This window comes from Semicossyphus pulcher, unplaced genomic scaffold (genome assembly GCF_022749685.1).
Source record: "Semicossyphus pulcher isolate SPU_LCO1_2020_fin unplaced genomic scaffold, fSemPul1.0.p SCAF_5, whole genome shotgun sequence".
Lineage (NCBI taxonomy): Eukaryota > Metazoa > Chordata > Actinopteri > Labriformes > Labridae > Semicossyphus > Semicossyphus pulcher.
The window spans coordinates 32,410,682-32,427,776 of record NW_027211726.1 but is presented as its reverse complement, the minus strand read 5'-3'; the positions used below and the strand labels follow the sequence as shown (position 1 = coordinate 32,427,776).

General features: G+C 45.4%; 1 protein-coding gene across 1 annotated transcript in view; it reads right to left on the bottom strand.

Annotated features, from left to right (window-relative positions):
• Window positions 1–17,095, bottom strand: part of LOC138608375 (NLR family CARD domain-containing protein 3-like) — a 186,272-nt gene that overhangs the window by 43,979 nt on the left and 125,198 nt on the right. The window contains exon 13 of the mRNA XM_069680950.1: window positions 16,522–16,568. Coding sequence (XP_069537051.1) covers window positions 16,522–16,568 — 47 coding nt within the window. The remainder of the gene's footprint in view (window positions 1–16,521; window positions 16,569–17,095) is intronic.

The following is a 17,095-nucleotide window of genomic DNA, read 5'->3' as shown; positions in this document are numbered from 1 at the left end:
AAGAGGGAAAAGAGAAGTTTGGGCAGCTCGGGCGGTCAGAGAGATAGACGGATGCAAGTGGGAGGCGACAGTCAGAGTGACTCAGAAGGGGCCGCTGGTGGATATGACCCAGTGGTCAGACGGATGTTAGCTAAAGCGGAGAGGAGAGGAGAGAAATCATTGAGGAAATTGAGTCCAGAAAGAGACAGCACTGATGATAGTGAAAACGGAGATAGTGATGGAGATTTGGAGCTCGAGTGTCTTTCAAGTTCTTTTCCATCAGCATCTAGTGCCCGGGGAGAAGAGGAAAGGCGGAGCTTAAGGGAGATCGAGAAAGCAATAGACAGATGACTTTTGGAGTTGGATGAAGCTAACAGTCTAGAAGGTCGAAAAGAATTGGAAGATCAATTACAGGATCTGGAGAAGGCAAGGAAAGATATACGGAAGAGAAAGTCTAAAAAGTCAGGATCTTCGGGGTTTATATTACGCCAAAGAAAGGACAAGGGACCTGAAAAGCAGTGTCCAGTGATTATACAGGGACAGAATCTGGAGTACAAGCCATGGCAGAATACAGATATGTCAAACATACTTGAAAAGTTACCTATTCTTCAAGATGGAGCACATCCTTGGATTGCAAAGTTGGAAGAGGTTTTGGTGTGAACGCAGCCTGCCATGGGAGATATCAAGAGACTTTGGGCTGAAGCTGTAGTTGAGCGCTGTGGGAGACGGCTGCCTCTCCAGTAGCTCTTCAGTTATTTAGCTCTTTTAACTCTTTTAATCGCTCTTTTCACTTTCTGCTCTTCTTGCGAAGAGATTGTGTGCTTTTTTTATTTATCCCATGGATATTTTTAACTTTAATATGCGACCAGGAGCCAGTTTTCTCACTTATTCGAGAGAGGAAATGCTGGCTCTACGAACAAAGGGACGAGCCGGGACACGACACCCCATCCCGGCGGAGCTGAGGAGGAGAACCAGGGGCTGCAAAGCCGGGGCTAAGCTAAAGGCTAAGCTAGCGGACAACCGGAGGCGCTACAAACCGACGATTCCCTCCGTAATCATGGGGAACGTGAACTCGCTGCCGAACAAGATCGACGAGCTGTCCGCACTGAACAACCAGCGGATCTACAGGGAGAGCAGCTTGCTCATCTTCACGGAGACATGGCTAAACCACCTCGTACCGGATGCTAACGTGGACCTGCTGGGATTCACTGCTGTGAGAGCCGACAGAGACACGAAAGCGAGCGGGAAAAGCAAAGGTGGGGGACTCATCATGTATGTGAACAACCGCTGGTGTAACCCAGGACATATCTCTGTGAAGACGGTGTGGTGTTGCCGGGACCTCGAGCTGCTAGCTGTTAGCTTGCGGCCATATTATCTGCCGAGGGAGTTCAGTCACGTGATCACCATCTGTGTTTACATCCCTCCGAGAGCGGACGCAACCACTGCCTGTGAGAAAATCCACTCTGTCACAGCGAGGCTGCAGACACAGCACCCCGAGGCTTTCATGATCATTTCTGGGGACTTCAACCATGCAACTTTGGACTCTACTTTGGCTGTTTTCCACCAGGTTGTTGACTGTCCTACAAGGAACAACAGGACAATTGATCTGCTGTATGCTAATGTGAGGGATGCATACAGAGTCACACCCCTCCCCCCACTGGGGAAGTCTGATCACAACCTGGTTCACCTACAGCCACTGTACACCCCCCTGGTCCGAAAGCAGCCGGTAACAACTCGCTCCAGCAGGAGATGGTCCCCTGAGATGGAAAGTGCCCTGAGAGACTGTTACAACACCACAGACTGGGATGTGCTGATCAACCAGCATGATGAGGACATCGAGGGGCTGACACACTGTCTGACAGATTACCTGAACTTCTGTGCAGACGTGGTCTCCCCTGTTAAGACTGTCCGCTGTTACCCTAATAACAAGCCATGGGTAACGCGGGAAGTCAAAGCTGTCCTCAACATGAAGAAGGCTGCCTTCAGGAGCAGAGACAGGGAGGCCATGAAGGCAGCACAGCAGGAGGTGAAACACCGTGTGAGGGAAGCTAAGGACAGCTACAGGAGAAAGGTGGAGCAGAAGCTGAAGGAGAACAACATGAGGGAGGTCTGGGAAGGTGTGAGGACCATCACAGGTCACAACACAAAGACCAGAGCCGTGGGGGGGACAGTGGAGAGGGCGAACGAACTGAATGACTTTTTCAACAGGTTCAACCAACCCATGCCCCCCCCACCCCCACCCGCACTGCAGCCATCTCTCCTTCTTCCCACAACACACCTCCCCCCAGACACCACAGCACCTCCCTCCTCCTCCCCCTCCCCCCCCACCTCAACACAATCTCCACCTCACATCACCACAGACCAGGTCAGAGGACAGCTGAGGAAGCTCCGACCCAGGAAAGCAGCAGGCCCGGACAAGGTGTGTCCAAGACTTCTGAAGACCTGCGCTGCAGAACTGGGGGAACCACTACAACGGATCTTCAACCTCAGCCTGCAGCTAGGGAGAGTGCCCACCCTCTGGAAGACATCCTGCATTGTCCCGGTTCCTAAAAAGAACCGGCCCAGTGAGCTGAATGATTTCCGGCCGGTGGCACTCACTTCACACCTGATGAAGACGTTGGAGCGGCTCTTCCTCAGCCTCCTCAGACCCCAGGTGCAGCACGCCCAGGACAGCCTGCAGTTCGCCTACCAGCCAGGTGTTGGTGTGGAGGATGCCATCCTCTACCTACTACACCGAGTCCACTCCCATCTGGATAAGGGGAGAGGCACAGCGAGGATTCTCTTCTTGGACTTCTCCAGCGCCTTCAATACCATTCACCCCCCTATGCTTCGGGATAAATTGAACCGGATGGGAGTGGACCCCCACCTGGTGGCCTGGATATCCAACTACCTCACCGACAGGCCACAGTACGTCAGGCTGAAGGACACCACGTCTGACACTGTGGTCAGCAGCACTGGAGCCCCCCAGGGCACAGTGCTGGCCCCTCTTCTCTTCACCCTGTACACCTCGGACTTCTGTCACAACTCAGAGCTGTGTCACATACAGAAGTACGCCGATGACACAGCCATCGTTGGATGCATCAGGGACGACAGAGAGGAGGAGTATCGGAGTCTGGTGGGGGACTTTGCTGCTTGGTGCCGCACAAACCACCTAGAGCTCAACACCTCTAAGACAAAGGAGCTGGTCATAGACTTTGGGAGGTCCAGACCGAAGCCGAGACCAGTCCTACTAGAGGGAGCTGAGGTGGAGAGTGTGGACTCCTACAAATACCTCGGGCTGTGTCTGGACAACAAACTGGACTGGTCAACACACACCAGCCACCTGTACGGGAAGACACAAGGCAGGATGTACTTCCTAAGGAGACTGCGGTCTTTTAACATCTGCAGCAAACTGCTGCGGATGTTTTACCAGTCTGTGGTTGCCAGTGTCCTCTTTTACACTGTAGTGTGCTGGGGAGGCAGCACATCCAAGAAGGACACATCCAGACTGGATAAACTGATCAGGCGAGCCGGCTCTGTGATCGGCATGAAGCTGGACCCTCTGGTGACGGTGGCAGAGACAAGGACACTAAACAAACTGTTGGACATTATGGACAATGCCAGCCACCCTCTGCACACCGTCATCAGCAACCAGAGGAGCCTGTTCAGTGAGAGACTGCTCCTTCCAAAGTGCAGGACTAACTGACTGAAGAACTCCTTTGTCCCTCATGCCATCAGGCTGTACAACTCCTCACTTAGGGGGAGGAGGTAACAGGGACAGACTCTCTCACAAGCGGTAGCCACTAATTCAGCTCACAAAGTTAATAGTAGTTATCTTCTTTTATTCAATAGTAATATTTATTTATTTCTCAAAGGGTCATATGTGCAATAAAAATCTGTCAATGTGCAATAATCTCTCACCACAGTGCAATAACCTAATACCACAGTGCAATAACCTAATTTAGTTTAATTGAACTATTACCCACTGTTTACTTGTACATTTTCTAAGAGTGTATATTTTATATATTTTGTTATCTAATTTTGTACTTTTTTATATATATATATATCGATAGATATATATATTTTGATCTTTATTTTTTACCCTCTGTGTGCTGATTCTTTCCTATTGTATTGTACTGTATAAGCTGCTGGAGACTGAATTTCCCAGAGGGAGTCATCCCAAAGGGATCAATAAAGTTGAGTCTAAGTCTAGTCTAAGTCTAAGTCTGATCTCCTTGGGGTCCCAGCTATGCACGAAATCCTGCAGAAAGCAGGACTAAATCGATACGTGGCGACGGCAGTAAATGATCCAGAGTTGTTTTCTGTAAGTAGAGGTCGGATGTGGGGAGCACTTAAAGATACATTCCCAACAAATGTACACCCTGATAATATTGTCATTGAGCCATTGGGACTACAGGAAAATCCAAGGGCTTATGTGTGGAGGGTTCATCAGGTGTGGAGAAATGTCACAGGAAATGACCCAGATCTAAACTGAATGGAACAATCCATTTTGCGAGTTAAGTTACAGAAAGGGCTGCCCCTGCCAGTGAGGAGTAAACTGGCAGAGGTGGTTGGCCTGGGAAACATGACAAAAGGTGTTTACACAGACCATATAGCTCATCAAGCTGAGCTATATCGGAAAAAGGAGCAGGATCAGAGAGAGCAGGACCAGGAGACACTTAGAAAACGTAATCAAATACAGTTGGTGGAAAAATCAAGGGTTTAAGAAAACGGATGGTTCTCCTATACAGCATCATGCTCAGAGACTGAAATTGTTGCATGTGTGGCCGAAAATGGGTGGAGGAGAGTCGAGAATTGCCAGGCAACGCCACCTGGGGAATTGCACCCCAGGAAATACAATAACCACTCTTACTATAGAAGATCACACAGGTTCGTTGCACAAATATATTTAAAGAGGACGAGAGACGGACTTCCACATACAACAAGATTTATTGAGTAAAATAATTGACGAGGTCTAAAAGAACACAAAGATGTCACAAATGCACGGCCTGAGTGTCAAAATAATAAAGCACTGTAAATTGCGGTAAAAGCATAAACAAATGCCAGGAACAGGGCTAAGGCTTAGCTTGGCGGACAGACTAAAGCAAAAAAAACAAAAAAACCCACTACTAACCACCACGTGCCACACCAAATTCAGGGAAGTGAGAGGGGAACCACCATCGGGGGGAGTCTGCCGCACGCTACACCCGCTCCTGTCCTGGAAAAGAAAAAAACAAAATTATAATACCACGTATGATGGGACACTCAGGCAGATGGATAGTACAGCTAAAACAGGAATCATACTACACCACACACACACTCACACCAAACAGACAAAGAAATTAACCTAATAACTAATTAAATGATGGAGACTAAATACGAATCGATAAGAAAACAAAGTAACAAGATAATAATGAACAGAAGAAACTTAACACCAAAAACTCAGCTGTGAGCAGGGACCAGGAGTAATATTCCCTTTAAATAAGAAAACAAACCCAACAGCTGAATATTAAACTAAATAAACCACAAAAGAAAATATTCAACCCAAGCGAATAAACCCAAATAAGCGAAGAAAGAAAGGAATTAATCAAATCAAATCAATAAGAGTTGTGGTGGGATGGAAAACCCGAAGCTGCGTGGGCACACAGCAGAATTAGTGTCCTTTAATTGACATGTAGACCACGCAGCTGCAGAAGAAGACGGCGGAGACGAAGTGACCGCACCAGGGCTGGGGGGCCGTGGACAGTCGTCCTTTCCGATGCCCAGCTGGTAGTCCGCGTCACCGAGCGGTGGCAGCGCGGCCCCACACAGAGCGCAGTGGGAAGAGGAGAGACAAACTGTGGCCTCAGCAGCTCCAGCAGGACAGAGAGCAGGACAATTCAACACAAGGACAATAAGCCAGCAGACGTCAGTTACAAAAGAGCCAGCTTACCCGAGCGAAGAGAGCTTAACCCCTGGCCCAAAACACCTTCACGGTTTCCTGGTGAGGGCAGAGAGAAGACTCCACACTCCTCAACCTCCTCACAAAGCGGCACCGACAACGCTGTGGAGCCACAAAATCACCGCAGCTGTAACACCATGATGCACAAAAAAATCAGTCTAGAGTATAAGTATAGCAACACTCGCCTACCGTACAAATCCCGCTTGGGGCAAACAACCGGAACACGCCAGCAAGCCCTCTCCCAGTGAACGCCAGGCAATAGTGTGCGCACCCGTGAAAGCGCAACTAATAACAGGTGGCACCACTGCGCAATCAGGCACAGGTGGTATTGATTGAGTGGAGGTGGAGCAGCACTCAACCTGCCACACATGCAATGATGAAACCTAAAGAAATAGCAATAGCTAAGTGCGCGGCACACAAAATGGACACGTCAAGGGTCAAACAAGGTAACAAAGCGGCTGACGAGGCTGCAAAAGCAGTTACAGGAGCAGACAGAGTGGGCAAGGTCCGTCTGGTCACCCATGAGGTGGACTTGGAAGATAAAATTACATTCAGAGATGTGGTCTCAATGCAAGAAGCTGCTTCTGCGATGGACAAACAGTTATGGCGAGACCGAGGTGCCACTCAAGATTCTACCGGTCTGTGGTGGAATCATGAGGGACTGATGGTGGCACCCCCAGACCTGCTAGGTCTGATGGTTCAAGAAGCACATGGGTTAGCTCATGTTGCGAGGGGGGAAGTTAGGAGAAAGATCACGAAGGAGTTTGGTTTTTGGGCACCGTACTTGCTTGAACAAATTGATCATGTCATAGGCAGGTGTACAATCTGTCTAAAAAATAATGTTCGGAGGGGTGTGACAGTTCCTCCTGGTTACATTCCAACTCCGACAGGTCCCGTGCGTGAATTGGTCATGGATTTTGTTGACATGATAAAACCAGTTGGAGGCAAAAGATACATGCTAGTTGTAGTGGACAGATTTTCACGATGGCCTGAAGCATGTCCAACCAGGAGGAAAGACGCTCAGTCTGTTGAAGAGTTTTTGTGCTGTGAGGTTATAAGCAGATGGGGACTCCCAGATCGTAGATCCTCAGATAATGGAAAAGAGTTTGGATAAAACGGTGAAATTGATTTTACAAAAATTGGGAATTAAACAGCGACTAGGAGCCGTTTACCATCCGCTAAGCCAAGGTGTTTGTGAAAAAATGAATGGTGTGTTGAAAAACCGCATTGTTAAAATCTGCCAACACACAGGTCTAAATGGGGTATAGGATTGTTTCCGTGGTATGGTGTAACATTCTTGGCGGATCATATTGATAGTATTACTTACTGTTACGACCTCACCAAAGGCTCTCAAATCAAAGAGGCCAAACATAATAAAGAGTCAGAGTTTGCCGAAATCAACAAGAATTTATTTATCAAAATTAGAATAACCCACAAAACAACCCATTTCAAAATCAAACCTAAACAAATACTGATGGGCCGGCCAAACCAAACAAAATCAGGAAGACACTCAGACCAGCCCACAAAGGGCCGTAGGATCTGGTGTCTTTCCTCCTTCCCTAAACTTAACCAAAAACTAAACCCTAGTAAAGAAACAAAACCGAAAACTAGACTACCGGTCCCATCAGAAAATAATTAAAGAAAGCACAAAGCACACTCAAATTAACACAGGAGTAGCTTCAGCTGCTCCTGCTGCTGCTGCTGCTGTGAAGCCATCATACAAAGAGGAAGAGACTGTCTTGTTTCTGCCCCTCCCTTTTATGGGCTCTCCTCCATCAGGTGGATCACCCACACCTGAAAGCATTAACAGGGTGAGAACAGACCTTGACACAAACAACCAGTAGGGGGAGCGCATGTAACACCCCCACCCTAAGTTACTGAACATGTACTAAAAGAATAAGAAGTAAATTACATGATTTCTTATTACGATACAATGTTCAGGAAAAAAAAATGTATCTACAGGCGCAACAACGCGTCGGCCAAAACATTATCACTGCCACGGACATGTCGAATCTCCACATTGAAGCCTTGCAGCCGCAAACTCCAACTCATTAGGCGTCGGTTTTTGTTACGCATCCTGTGAAGAAAAACAAGCGGATTATGATCAGTATACACAACCACAGGAGCACTAGTGGAACCTATATAAACCTGAAAATGCTCCAGAGCCACAACAAGAGCCAATGTTTCCTTTTCTATTGTCGAGTACCACTTTTGATGGCAATCAAGTTTCTTCGAGAAATAAGAAACTGGGTGATCTACGCCATCAGAACCGTCCTGCAAAAGAACAGCGCCAATGCCGGTGTCGCTCGCATCCACAGCCAACTTAAACGGCTGGTCGAACTGGGGCGCAGCGAGGACAGGTGCATTAACAAGAAGACTCTTAGTCTGTTCAAACGCAGACTGACAGATGCTGGACCACTTAAAGTTAACTTTCGGACTAAGGAGATCAGTCAAAGGCGAGGCTACAGCAGAAAAGTTCATACAAAAGCCCCGATAATAACCAACCATGGCCAAATAACGGCGAAGCTCGGTTCGGTTAGTTGGAACGGGAAATGCAATAATACATTCCACCTTCGCCTGAACAGGACGGACCTGACCTCCCCCCACCACCTTGCCAAGATAAGTGACAGTCGCCTGTCCGAACTCACATTTGGACAAGTTAACAGTTAAACCTGCATCCTTCAAACGAAGAAACACTTTATTGAGGTGCTCCAGATGTTCAACCCACGACTCGGAACAAACAACCAAATCATCCAGATACGCCTCACAAAATGACAGACCAGATAGAACTACATTCATTAGCCTCTGAAAGGTGGCCGGCGCATTACGCATTCCAAAGGCCATGACCGTATACTGGAGGAAGTCATCCGGAGTGACAAAAGCAGAAACCTCTTTTGCCCGCTCAGTCAACGGAACCTGCCAGTATCCCTTCAGTAAGTCTAACTTTGTAACAAACCTAGCCCCCCCGACATGATCAGCACAGTCCTCCATTCGTGGAAGAGGATAACAGTCAGGTTTTGTTACATTGTTCACTTTTCTAAAGTCTGTACAAAAACGATCTTCACCATTAGCTTTATCAGCCAACAAACAGGGGGAGCTCCAAGGACTGCAACTAGGCTCAGCAATGTCATGCTGCAACATATACTCCACCTGCTTCTTGAGACGACGACATTTATCTGGGTTTACATGATAAGGATGTTGTTTAATGGGCCGTGAGTCACCTACATCAATGTCATGTTTCAACAAAGAAGTCTGAAAGGGAACATCAGAAAAAAGTGTTATGCTAGACTGTATTAGCTGAACCAAGTCTGAACTCTGCGACTCAGAAAGATGAGACACGTAAGCGGGGAGATTTTTCAAAACCTCTGAGTTGGACAACTTCCCATGAGTCAAAGCCACTGACAAAACGTCACTCATTTCAGCACTAGGCAGAGCCGTTGGGACTTTACCCGCTACCAGGCTAACACGCGGTGCAGCAACTTCAGCACCGGACAGCGCCACAGAGGTAACCACAGGCTCACCTGGTTCAGAACTGGATCCACTATCGATCTGCACATTTTCCCTTTCACAATAAGGTTTTAACATATTAATGTGACAGAGACGACTTCTACGACGGCGATCAGGAGTGTCTAGAAGGTAATCTCTATCACCAACCTTTTCTTTTACCAGATAAGGCCCACTATAGCGAGCCTGCAGGCTGGACCCAGGGATCGGCAGCAACACTAAAACCCTGTCACCAGGCTGGAACTCTCTGTGTTTAGCGTGCCTATCATACCAGCCTTTCATTCTGGCCTGCGCTGCTTTAAGATTGTCTCTGGCTATCTCACAGGCACGGCGCAGTTTCATTCTGAAGTTACACACATAATCAAGCAGATTCTCATCTGTCCCTTCACACAACCACTTCTCTTTCAGAAGTTTGAGAGGACCGCGTACAGGATGGGCTAAACCCCAAAGACTCCTGAACTACCTCCCTGATTGCGAACATTTGCATATAAACTCCCTCATCCCAGTCCTTTTCAAACTCCAAACAATACGTGCGCAACATAGTTTTTAACGTCTGGTGGAAACGCTCAAGTGCACCTTGACTCTCAGGGTGATATGCACTGGAATGGCAATGTTTAATCTCGAGCTGCTTCAACACCTGACCAAACACACAGGACATGAAGTTAGACCCCTGATCGGTCTGGACTACTTTGGGTAAACCGAACAATGAAAAAAATCTGGTCAGAGCCTTAACAACACTGGGAGTTGTTATTGTACGCAGGGGAAACACCTCTGGGAATCTTGTGGATGCACACATGACTGTCAACAAAAACTTATTCCCAGATTTTGTACGGGGAAGAGGACCCACACAGTCAACCAAAACACGCTCAAAAGGTTCCCATACAACTGGAATTGGATACAGTGGAGCAGGAGGAATGGTCTGGTTAGGTTTCCCAGCCACCTGACATGTATGACAAGACTTACAGTAACGTGCCACATCACTCTTTAAACCAGGCCAAAAGAAATGTCTCAAAATACGGTTGTATGTTTTTTTAACACCCAAATGACCGGCAAGAGGATTATCATGTGCTAGACTCAATATTTCTGACTGATATGGACCTGGAATTACAATCTGTGTAACAACACTCCAGTCATCTGCAGCAGACGCATCCAACGGCGTCCATTTACGCATGAGCATCCCATCCTTCAGGAAGTAACCAGTGGACAAAGACTCAACTTTATCTGCAACTACAGCATTTTCAAACAATGCAGACAAAGCAGAATCATTTTTTTGTGCAGCAATTAACTGCTCACAAGACAAAGACAAATTTTTAACCTCAGGGAAAGTTTTTGTAGGCCTACTAATTTTTTTACTTTCAGCAGCGTCTGACGCAAATGAGCGACTGTCATCCGGGACACAGAGAAAACTGTCACTCAAATCGACTTCGCCCTCCTGCTTACTCATAGACCTAGTTACAGCACAAGAAGCAAAAACCTTGGGAAATTTCTGAGCAAACTCATCCGGAGATTGACGAACAGGAATGGGTGTCACTTCAGGCGTGACCAACACCTTTCCCCCAGCCAAATCATTCCCCATCAAGAAGGCAACCCCTTTAATCGGAAAACCAGGACGCACGCCCACAGACACGTTACCGGACACAAGGTCCGACTCCACAATGATTTTGTGTAATGGTACGTCTATGTCTTCCATGCCGAAACCCAACACGGGAACATCAGTCCCTACCGCAGACTCTTCACTGAGTGGCAAAACTCCCTCCAAAATAAAGGACTGCGAGGCAGCTGTGTCACGCAGCATCTTCACAGGGACCTTAAGACTGTTACCAGGCAACGAGACAAAACCATCCATAACAAACGGAGCAAAGTCCGCCAACCCACTGGACATTTCTTCAGACATCACAGGTTCGGGTAAGTTATCAAGTTTGTTTACGAAAGCAACTGGCTTTACGTTGCGCTTTCTCAACACCGGGCAACTTGCTACAATATGTCCTTTTTTCTTACAGTAGAAACACATAACATTATCCTTGTCCCTCAAATCTTCCTTATCAGTTTTAACATCCAGCTCTAACGCACTAGAACTCCTGTTACCATGAGATACGCCAGAGAAACTTTTAGCATGGTCCTTTCCATTACTTGTATTAAAGTTCTCCAAAGGCTTGTTAACATAGCTAAATGGACGATCGAAAACAGCCTTATGTGTGAGGACATAATCATCCACCAAAACAGCAGCTTTAAACACATCACTGACTTTATTCTCATTTAAGTATGTCGACACTTTCTCAGGGAGACAGTTTTTAAAATCCTCCATTAGTACGAGCTGTTTAAGCTGATCCAAATCTTTCACATCATTAGATTTACACCAACGATCAAAAAGTGCCTCCTTCTCATGAGCAAATTCAACAAAAGTCTGATGTCCTTGCTTTTTTAACCTGCGAAATTTTTGTCGATAAGCCTCCGGTACTAGTTCATGCGCTCTGAGCACCGCTGCTTTTACTTTGTCAAAATCAAGACTGTCTTCCGCCGGAAGTGCAGAATAAACCCTTTGCGCTTTACCAGTCAAAACACATTGCAACAACAACGTCCATGCAGACTTCGGCCACTTAAGAGCAGAAGACACCCGTTCAAACAAGACAAAATATTTATCAACATCCTTTTCATCAAAAGGAGGAACCAAACGGATGTTTCTACTCACGTCAAAGTCCGGAGATCTAGCAGAAACATTAGCAACAGCACCTAGCTCCAACTCACGCAAGCGAATTGTAGTCTGCTGTTCAAGCTTCTTCGTTTCGAGATCGTTAGCAAGCTGAAGTTCTTTCTCTTTCAATGACAAACGTTGCAATTCAATTTCAAGCTCTTTAAGTTTTACCAACTCACCTACTCTTTGACTTGACTGCTCGGGAGTTTTAGGAGTGCTCGGTAACTCTGGCAAAATGCCCTTATTCACCAAGGCAGCGCATAACTCCGACTTCACGCATTGTTTTTTCGCCTGTTTTGAGACACCTACGTTATAGTGATCAGCAATTAACAATAGATGATCTTTAACACAACGATTCAACACCTCCACAGAAGGAGATTCAATGAACTGATCCAAATTAAACTCCATTTTTAGGAGAACTCACCTCTCGGCTACAGTACAACACAGCCTTAACAGCAACTACTGACTCAAATACTGTAAACTTAATCACAGCAAAAACACTTCAACCACTTTAGCCCACAAACTGCATCCAAAGTTACCAACGATACAAAAGGCAACACACAGTACTACTGGCTACAAGTACAAGTGACCAAAAATAACATCCGGAGAACCACAGACTTACTGCCACTAAGCAATTAAACCCTGATGTTACAAAAAACCACATGTCACTACAACATTGAAAACTCAGTTTTCAATCTATTTGTACGAGCCCCCAAATTATGTTACGACCTCACCAAAGGCTCTCAAATCAAAGAGGCCAAACATAATAAAGAGTCAGAGTTTTCCGAAATCAACAAGAATTTATTTATCAAAATTAGAATAACCCACAAAACAACCCATTTCAAAATCAAACCTAAACAAATACTGATGGGCCGGCCAAACTAAACAAAATCAGGAAGACACTCAGACCAGCCCACAAAGGGCCGTAGGATCTGGTGTCTTTCCTCCTTCCCAAAACTTAACCAAAAACTAAACCCTAGTAAAGAAACAAAACCGAAAACTAGACTACCGGTCCCATCAGAAAATAATTAAAGAAAGCACGAAGCACACTCAAATTAACAAAAGGAGTAGCTTCAGCTGCTCCTGCTGCTGCTGCTGCTGTGAAGCCATCAGACAAAGAGGAAGAGACTGTCTTGTTTCTGCCCCTCCCTTTTATGGGCTCTCCTCCATCAGGTGGATCACCCACACCTGAAAGCATTAACAGGGTGAGAACAGACCTTGACACAAACAACCAGTAGGGGGAGCGCATGTAACACACACACACACACACACACACACACACTCAGGTGGACCTGTGCAGCTACACAAGAGTTCAGTGGAAACAGAGCTGCACCTTACATTATAATTGTGTTGATTCTGACATTAAATTTTCTGGCAAACAGCAGAAATCTAAAAATCTCATGTCAAATCTAAAGAGACACAAAGTTGAGGCAAAAGTTTGATTGAGTGTCACATAACTGCGACTCTTCTCCTCCAATCCGCTCCCAGGTTGTTCAAAAGGTTTCATTTCATTTGGAAATCCTCTTTTCATCATCATGGATCAGGTAATCCATCTTACTTTTATCCCGGTTGTTCAAAGAAAACTGGTTTGGATCAACCTGATCCAGATACTGACTTGTAAGGATTACCTGTGCTCTAAGTGGGACTTCATACTAGGATTCATACCTGATTAAAGGAGCTGAATGCTAAATTGCATGTAGCCCATCATGTGATCCATCATGAGGAACACACTGCAAGCTCTATCTCTATAACTCCCTCTGTGGTAAAGAGCGTTTCAATATGACTGTTAAAAAGTGAAACTATATGATCCTTAAATTAGACCTCTTTATAAAAACTCATCAAAACTAAACTGATGCACAAATAAAATGTCATTTGTTCTAAGTTATATCTACCTTTCCAATATAATATCTGTCTGCTGCTATTTTTGAGCTGTGCTTTAAAAATCTTCTTCATTGTCACTAAAGGCTTTATGATCAGAGGTATCCCCTGAGATTAAAAACAAGTTGTTGTGGGTCAATTTATTCTGGTTTTTGTGCTCAGGGTTTGAAAACTATATTTCTAGAAGGAGCTCAAGTGGGCGCAAAACATTTAGGTGAGCATATTCCCACCTTTGATCTTCTCTGGTGTCAGATATTCTACTTAAGGACTCTTTCTAAACTCTTTAATCCAGTTGTTAGTCACAGTTTAATTCCATATACAGCCTAATCTATTTAGTCCTGACCTAAATGCACTCTGTGGCTTCCTGACTTGTTGAACACTTTTATTTTGAAGTTGTGCTGATGAGTCTTCCGGTCTCATTCTATCCAACATGTATCTTCACGCAGCTCCTCTTCACGGTCTGATTGGCGGTGAACAACGCCTGTTGCTGTCACGAGCAAACATGGACGCGCAGTAACAACAGTTCTCCCTGCGGTCCATACAAAAGAAAACAAGACAAAACATTCAAGATGACACAACAGACGACCTTCGACATGAGAAACAAAGCACCAGAAATAAAACACAAGTAAAACAGAAGAGAAACTCTTTCACATTCATCGTGTCACCACAACAGTAGATGGTTATTTTAGCTTCAGTTGATGTAAATTAGTCTGAGTTTTATCCACGTTCACATACAAAATGTCACATTGAGGCTGAACTGATTTCTTTTAGAATAATTGTGTTTCTTAATCTCTTTTTAAAACTGATCTTATGAGTGTTTATTCAGGTCAACATGGCCCTATACGTGACAGTCCTCTTTGAAGCATTAGATTCAGGCAGAGGTAACGTGAAGCGCCCCATAAAGGCACGTCTGCTGTCATAATCATGTCTGTTATTAGTGTGTGTCAGCTGTGAGTAGAGGTCTGCAGGTTTTCTTGAGCTACTAATGTTTCTTATGAACTGGACCAGGCTACATGCATGTGCAGCAGCACAACATGCTAACAGTATCTGAGCCTCTCACCCTGAACTTAACGTCAGAAGAAAATGGCCGCTGTGTTAATATGGTGAATGTGAGCTTTATGAAAGTGTTCCAACATCTCTGTCCATGTGGTCTCACACAAAGGGTCACCTGTTACAAGACAAACGTCACATGTGTTCAAAGTGATGACAGACGAGATGAAATGATTTCCTTCAGGATCAAAGGTCAAGATTTTATTCAAATAAACGACGACATCGTTCAAAATAGAACAGAAACACAAATGAATCAAAATCATGAGTTCTTTTTTACAAGTAAATATCTTTGAGTTTTTAACCTGATAAAATGATTCAAATCAAAGTGATGAAATCAGACTCATGAAAGAGTTTGAGTCAGTGAACAGAGTCAGTGATGTTCAGTCAGCAGAGTTTCTCTGACCTACAGAGAACACAGAGACAACCAGGAAACTACTGGCCTGAAGCAGAACCCAGGATAAAGAGGTTCAGTGAAGGTGGTGCTGAAGGTGTGGAGGTGGATCAGTGTGTCAGAGGAGACTCTGTAGAAGGACAGAGTGCCAGCAGGACAGTCCACATACACTGCTACTCTACCAGAGGAGGAGGAGGAGGAGGAGGAGGAGGAGGAGGAGGAGATGTTTGTTCTTCTCTTATTGTGCCAGAAAGAGTAACCTTCATCAGAGCAGCTCAGACTCCAGGATTGATCATTCCATCCAAACACACATTCATCACTGCCTCCTTTCCTCCTGATTCCTCTGTAACTCACTGATACATCAACCCTTCCTCTCCACTCGACCTCCCAGTAACAGCGACCAGTCAGACCAGTCCTACACAGCAGCTGAGGACAATAATCAAATCTGTCTGGATGATCAGGATATGACTGATCCTCCTCCCACACACGTGTCACATTCCTGTTGTTGTCAGACAGTTTGAGTCTTCTGTTCACTGTGTTTGTGTCCACTTCCAGCTCACAGGCGTCTGATGGAGAGAAGGAGACACAACACAGCTGCAGGTTATCATCTGTTCATTCAAAAACAACTTTACTGACAGTTTCTGAAAGTCAGTCAAACTTAGATTTCATGTTTAACTGTGAATATTTGGCAGCACTGAAACTCAACACTGCAGCTGTAATGAAATGAACAGTTAGTGAACATGGCAGTCAGGATGTGTGGAGCCCAGGATAAGAGCACAATCAAGTGTCAGTAATAAAAGTGCAGCACAAAGAAGCTGTGAACCATCTGCTGTCTCAAACTGTTATTAGGTCAGAGGTCACATGAAGCAGAAAGATCAGAGCTGGAAGAAACACAGTGAATCTTCTCTTCACTGATCATCAAATGTATTGATTCTTTTGATTGGATCCTGCTGTTCACTTTGTTCACTTCGTACATCTTTACAGCCACACTGACAAAAACAGAAAGTCAATCCTGATTGAAATTCATCTTCAGTCAAGACAATTACAAAAAGTGGAGCCCAACATGAGCAGCTGTGTTCTCATGAATCAAAGTTCAAACACACTCACACTTCCTCAGACCAGGTTTCAGTCTGTGCCGTCCACCATGGTCCAACCTGGAGGAAGAAACCAGATCAGAATCGACTTCATACAGCTTCACTCACATCCTCCATCAGACAGCAAGGTCACCAGTTAGAGACAGAGAGACAGCTTCTGTCTGTCTGTCTGTGTGTGATTGATTGTGTTATTACTGTCAGACATAAACAACATGTCCGGCCCATAAAAAGGCAGAGAGACAGCAGAAACCAGAAGTCGACACGTAACAGAAATAATATTAAAGAAATAAACCATCCTGACGTTTCTTCCAGGATCTACAAACAAAAATGGCCGACTTATAAACATTAAAGCCAAACAAACGTTCCATCCTGTCGTCGTCAGAGCACCAAAACATTTGAGGATTTTCAGCATACATTTCATTCATCAAGGATGCTCTGATCTCATCATAAAAAGGACAATACAAAAGAAAATGTGATTCATTCTCACAAAGCTCACACAGCCTGTGTTCCTCCTGGATGTGTTTAAATGTGCCCACTTCAAGAGCCAGAGGAAGGATTCCTGTTCTCACCTGTGCACCTAAACACCT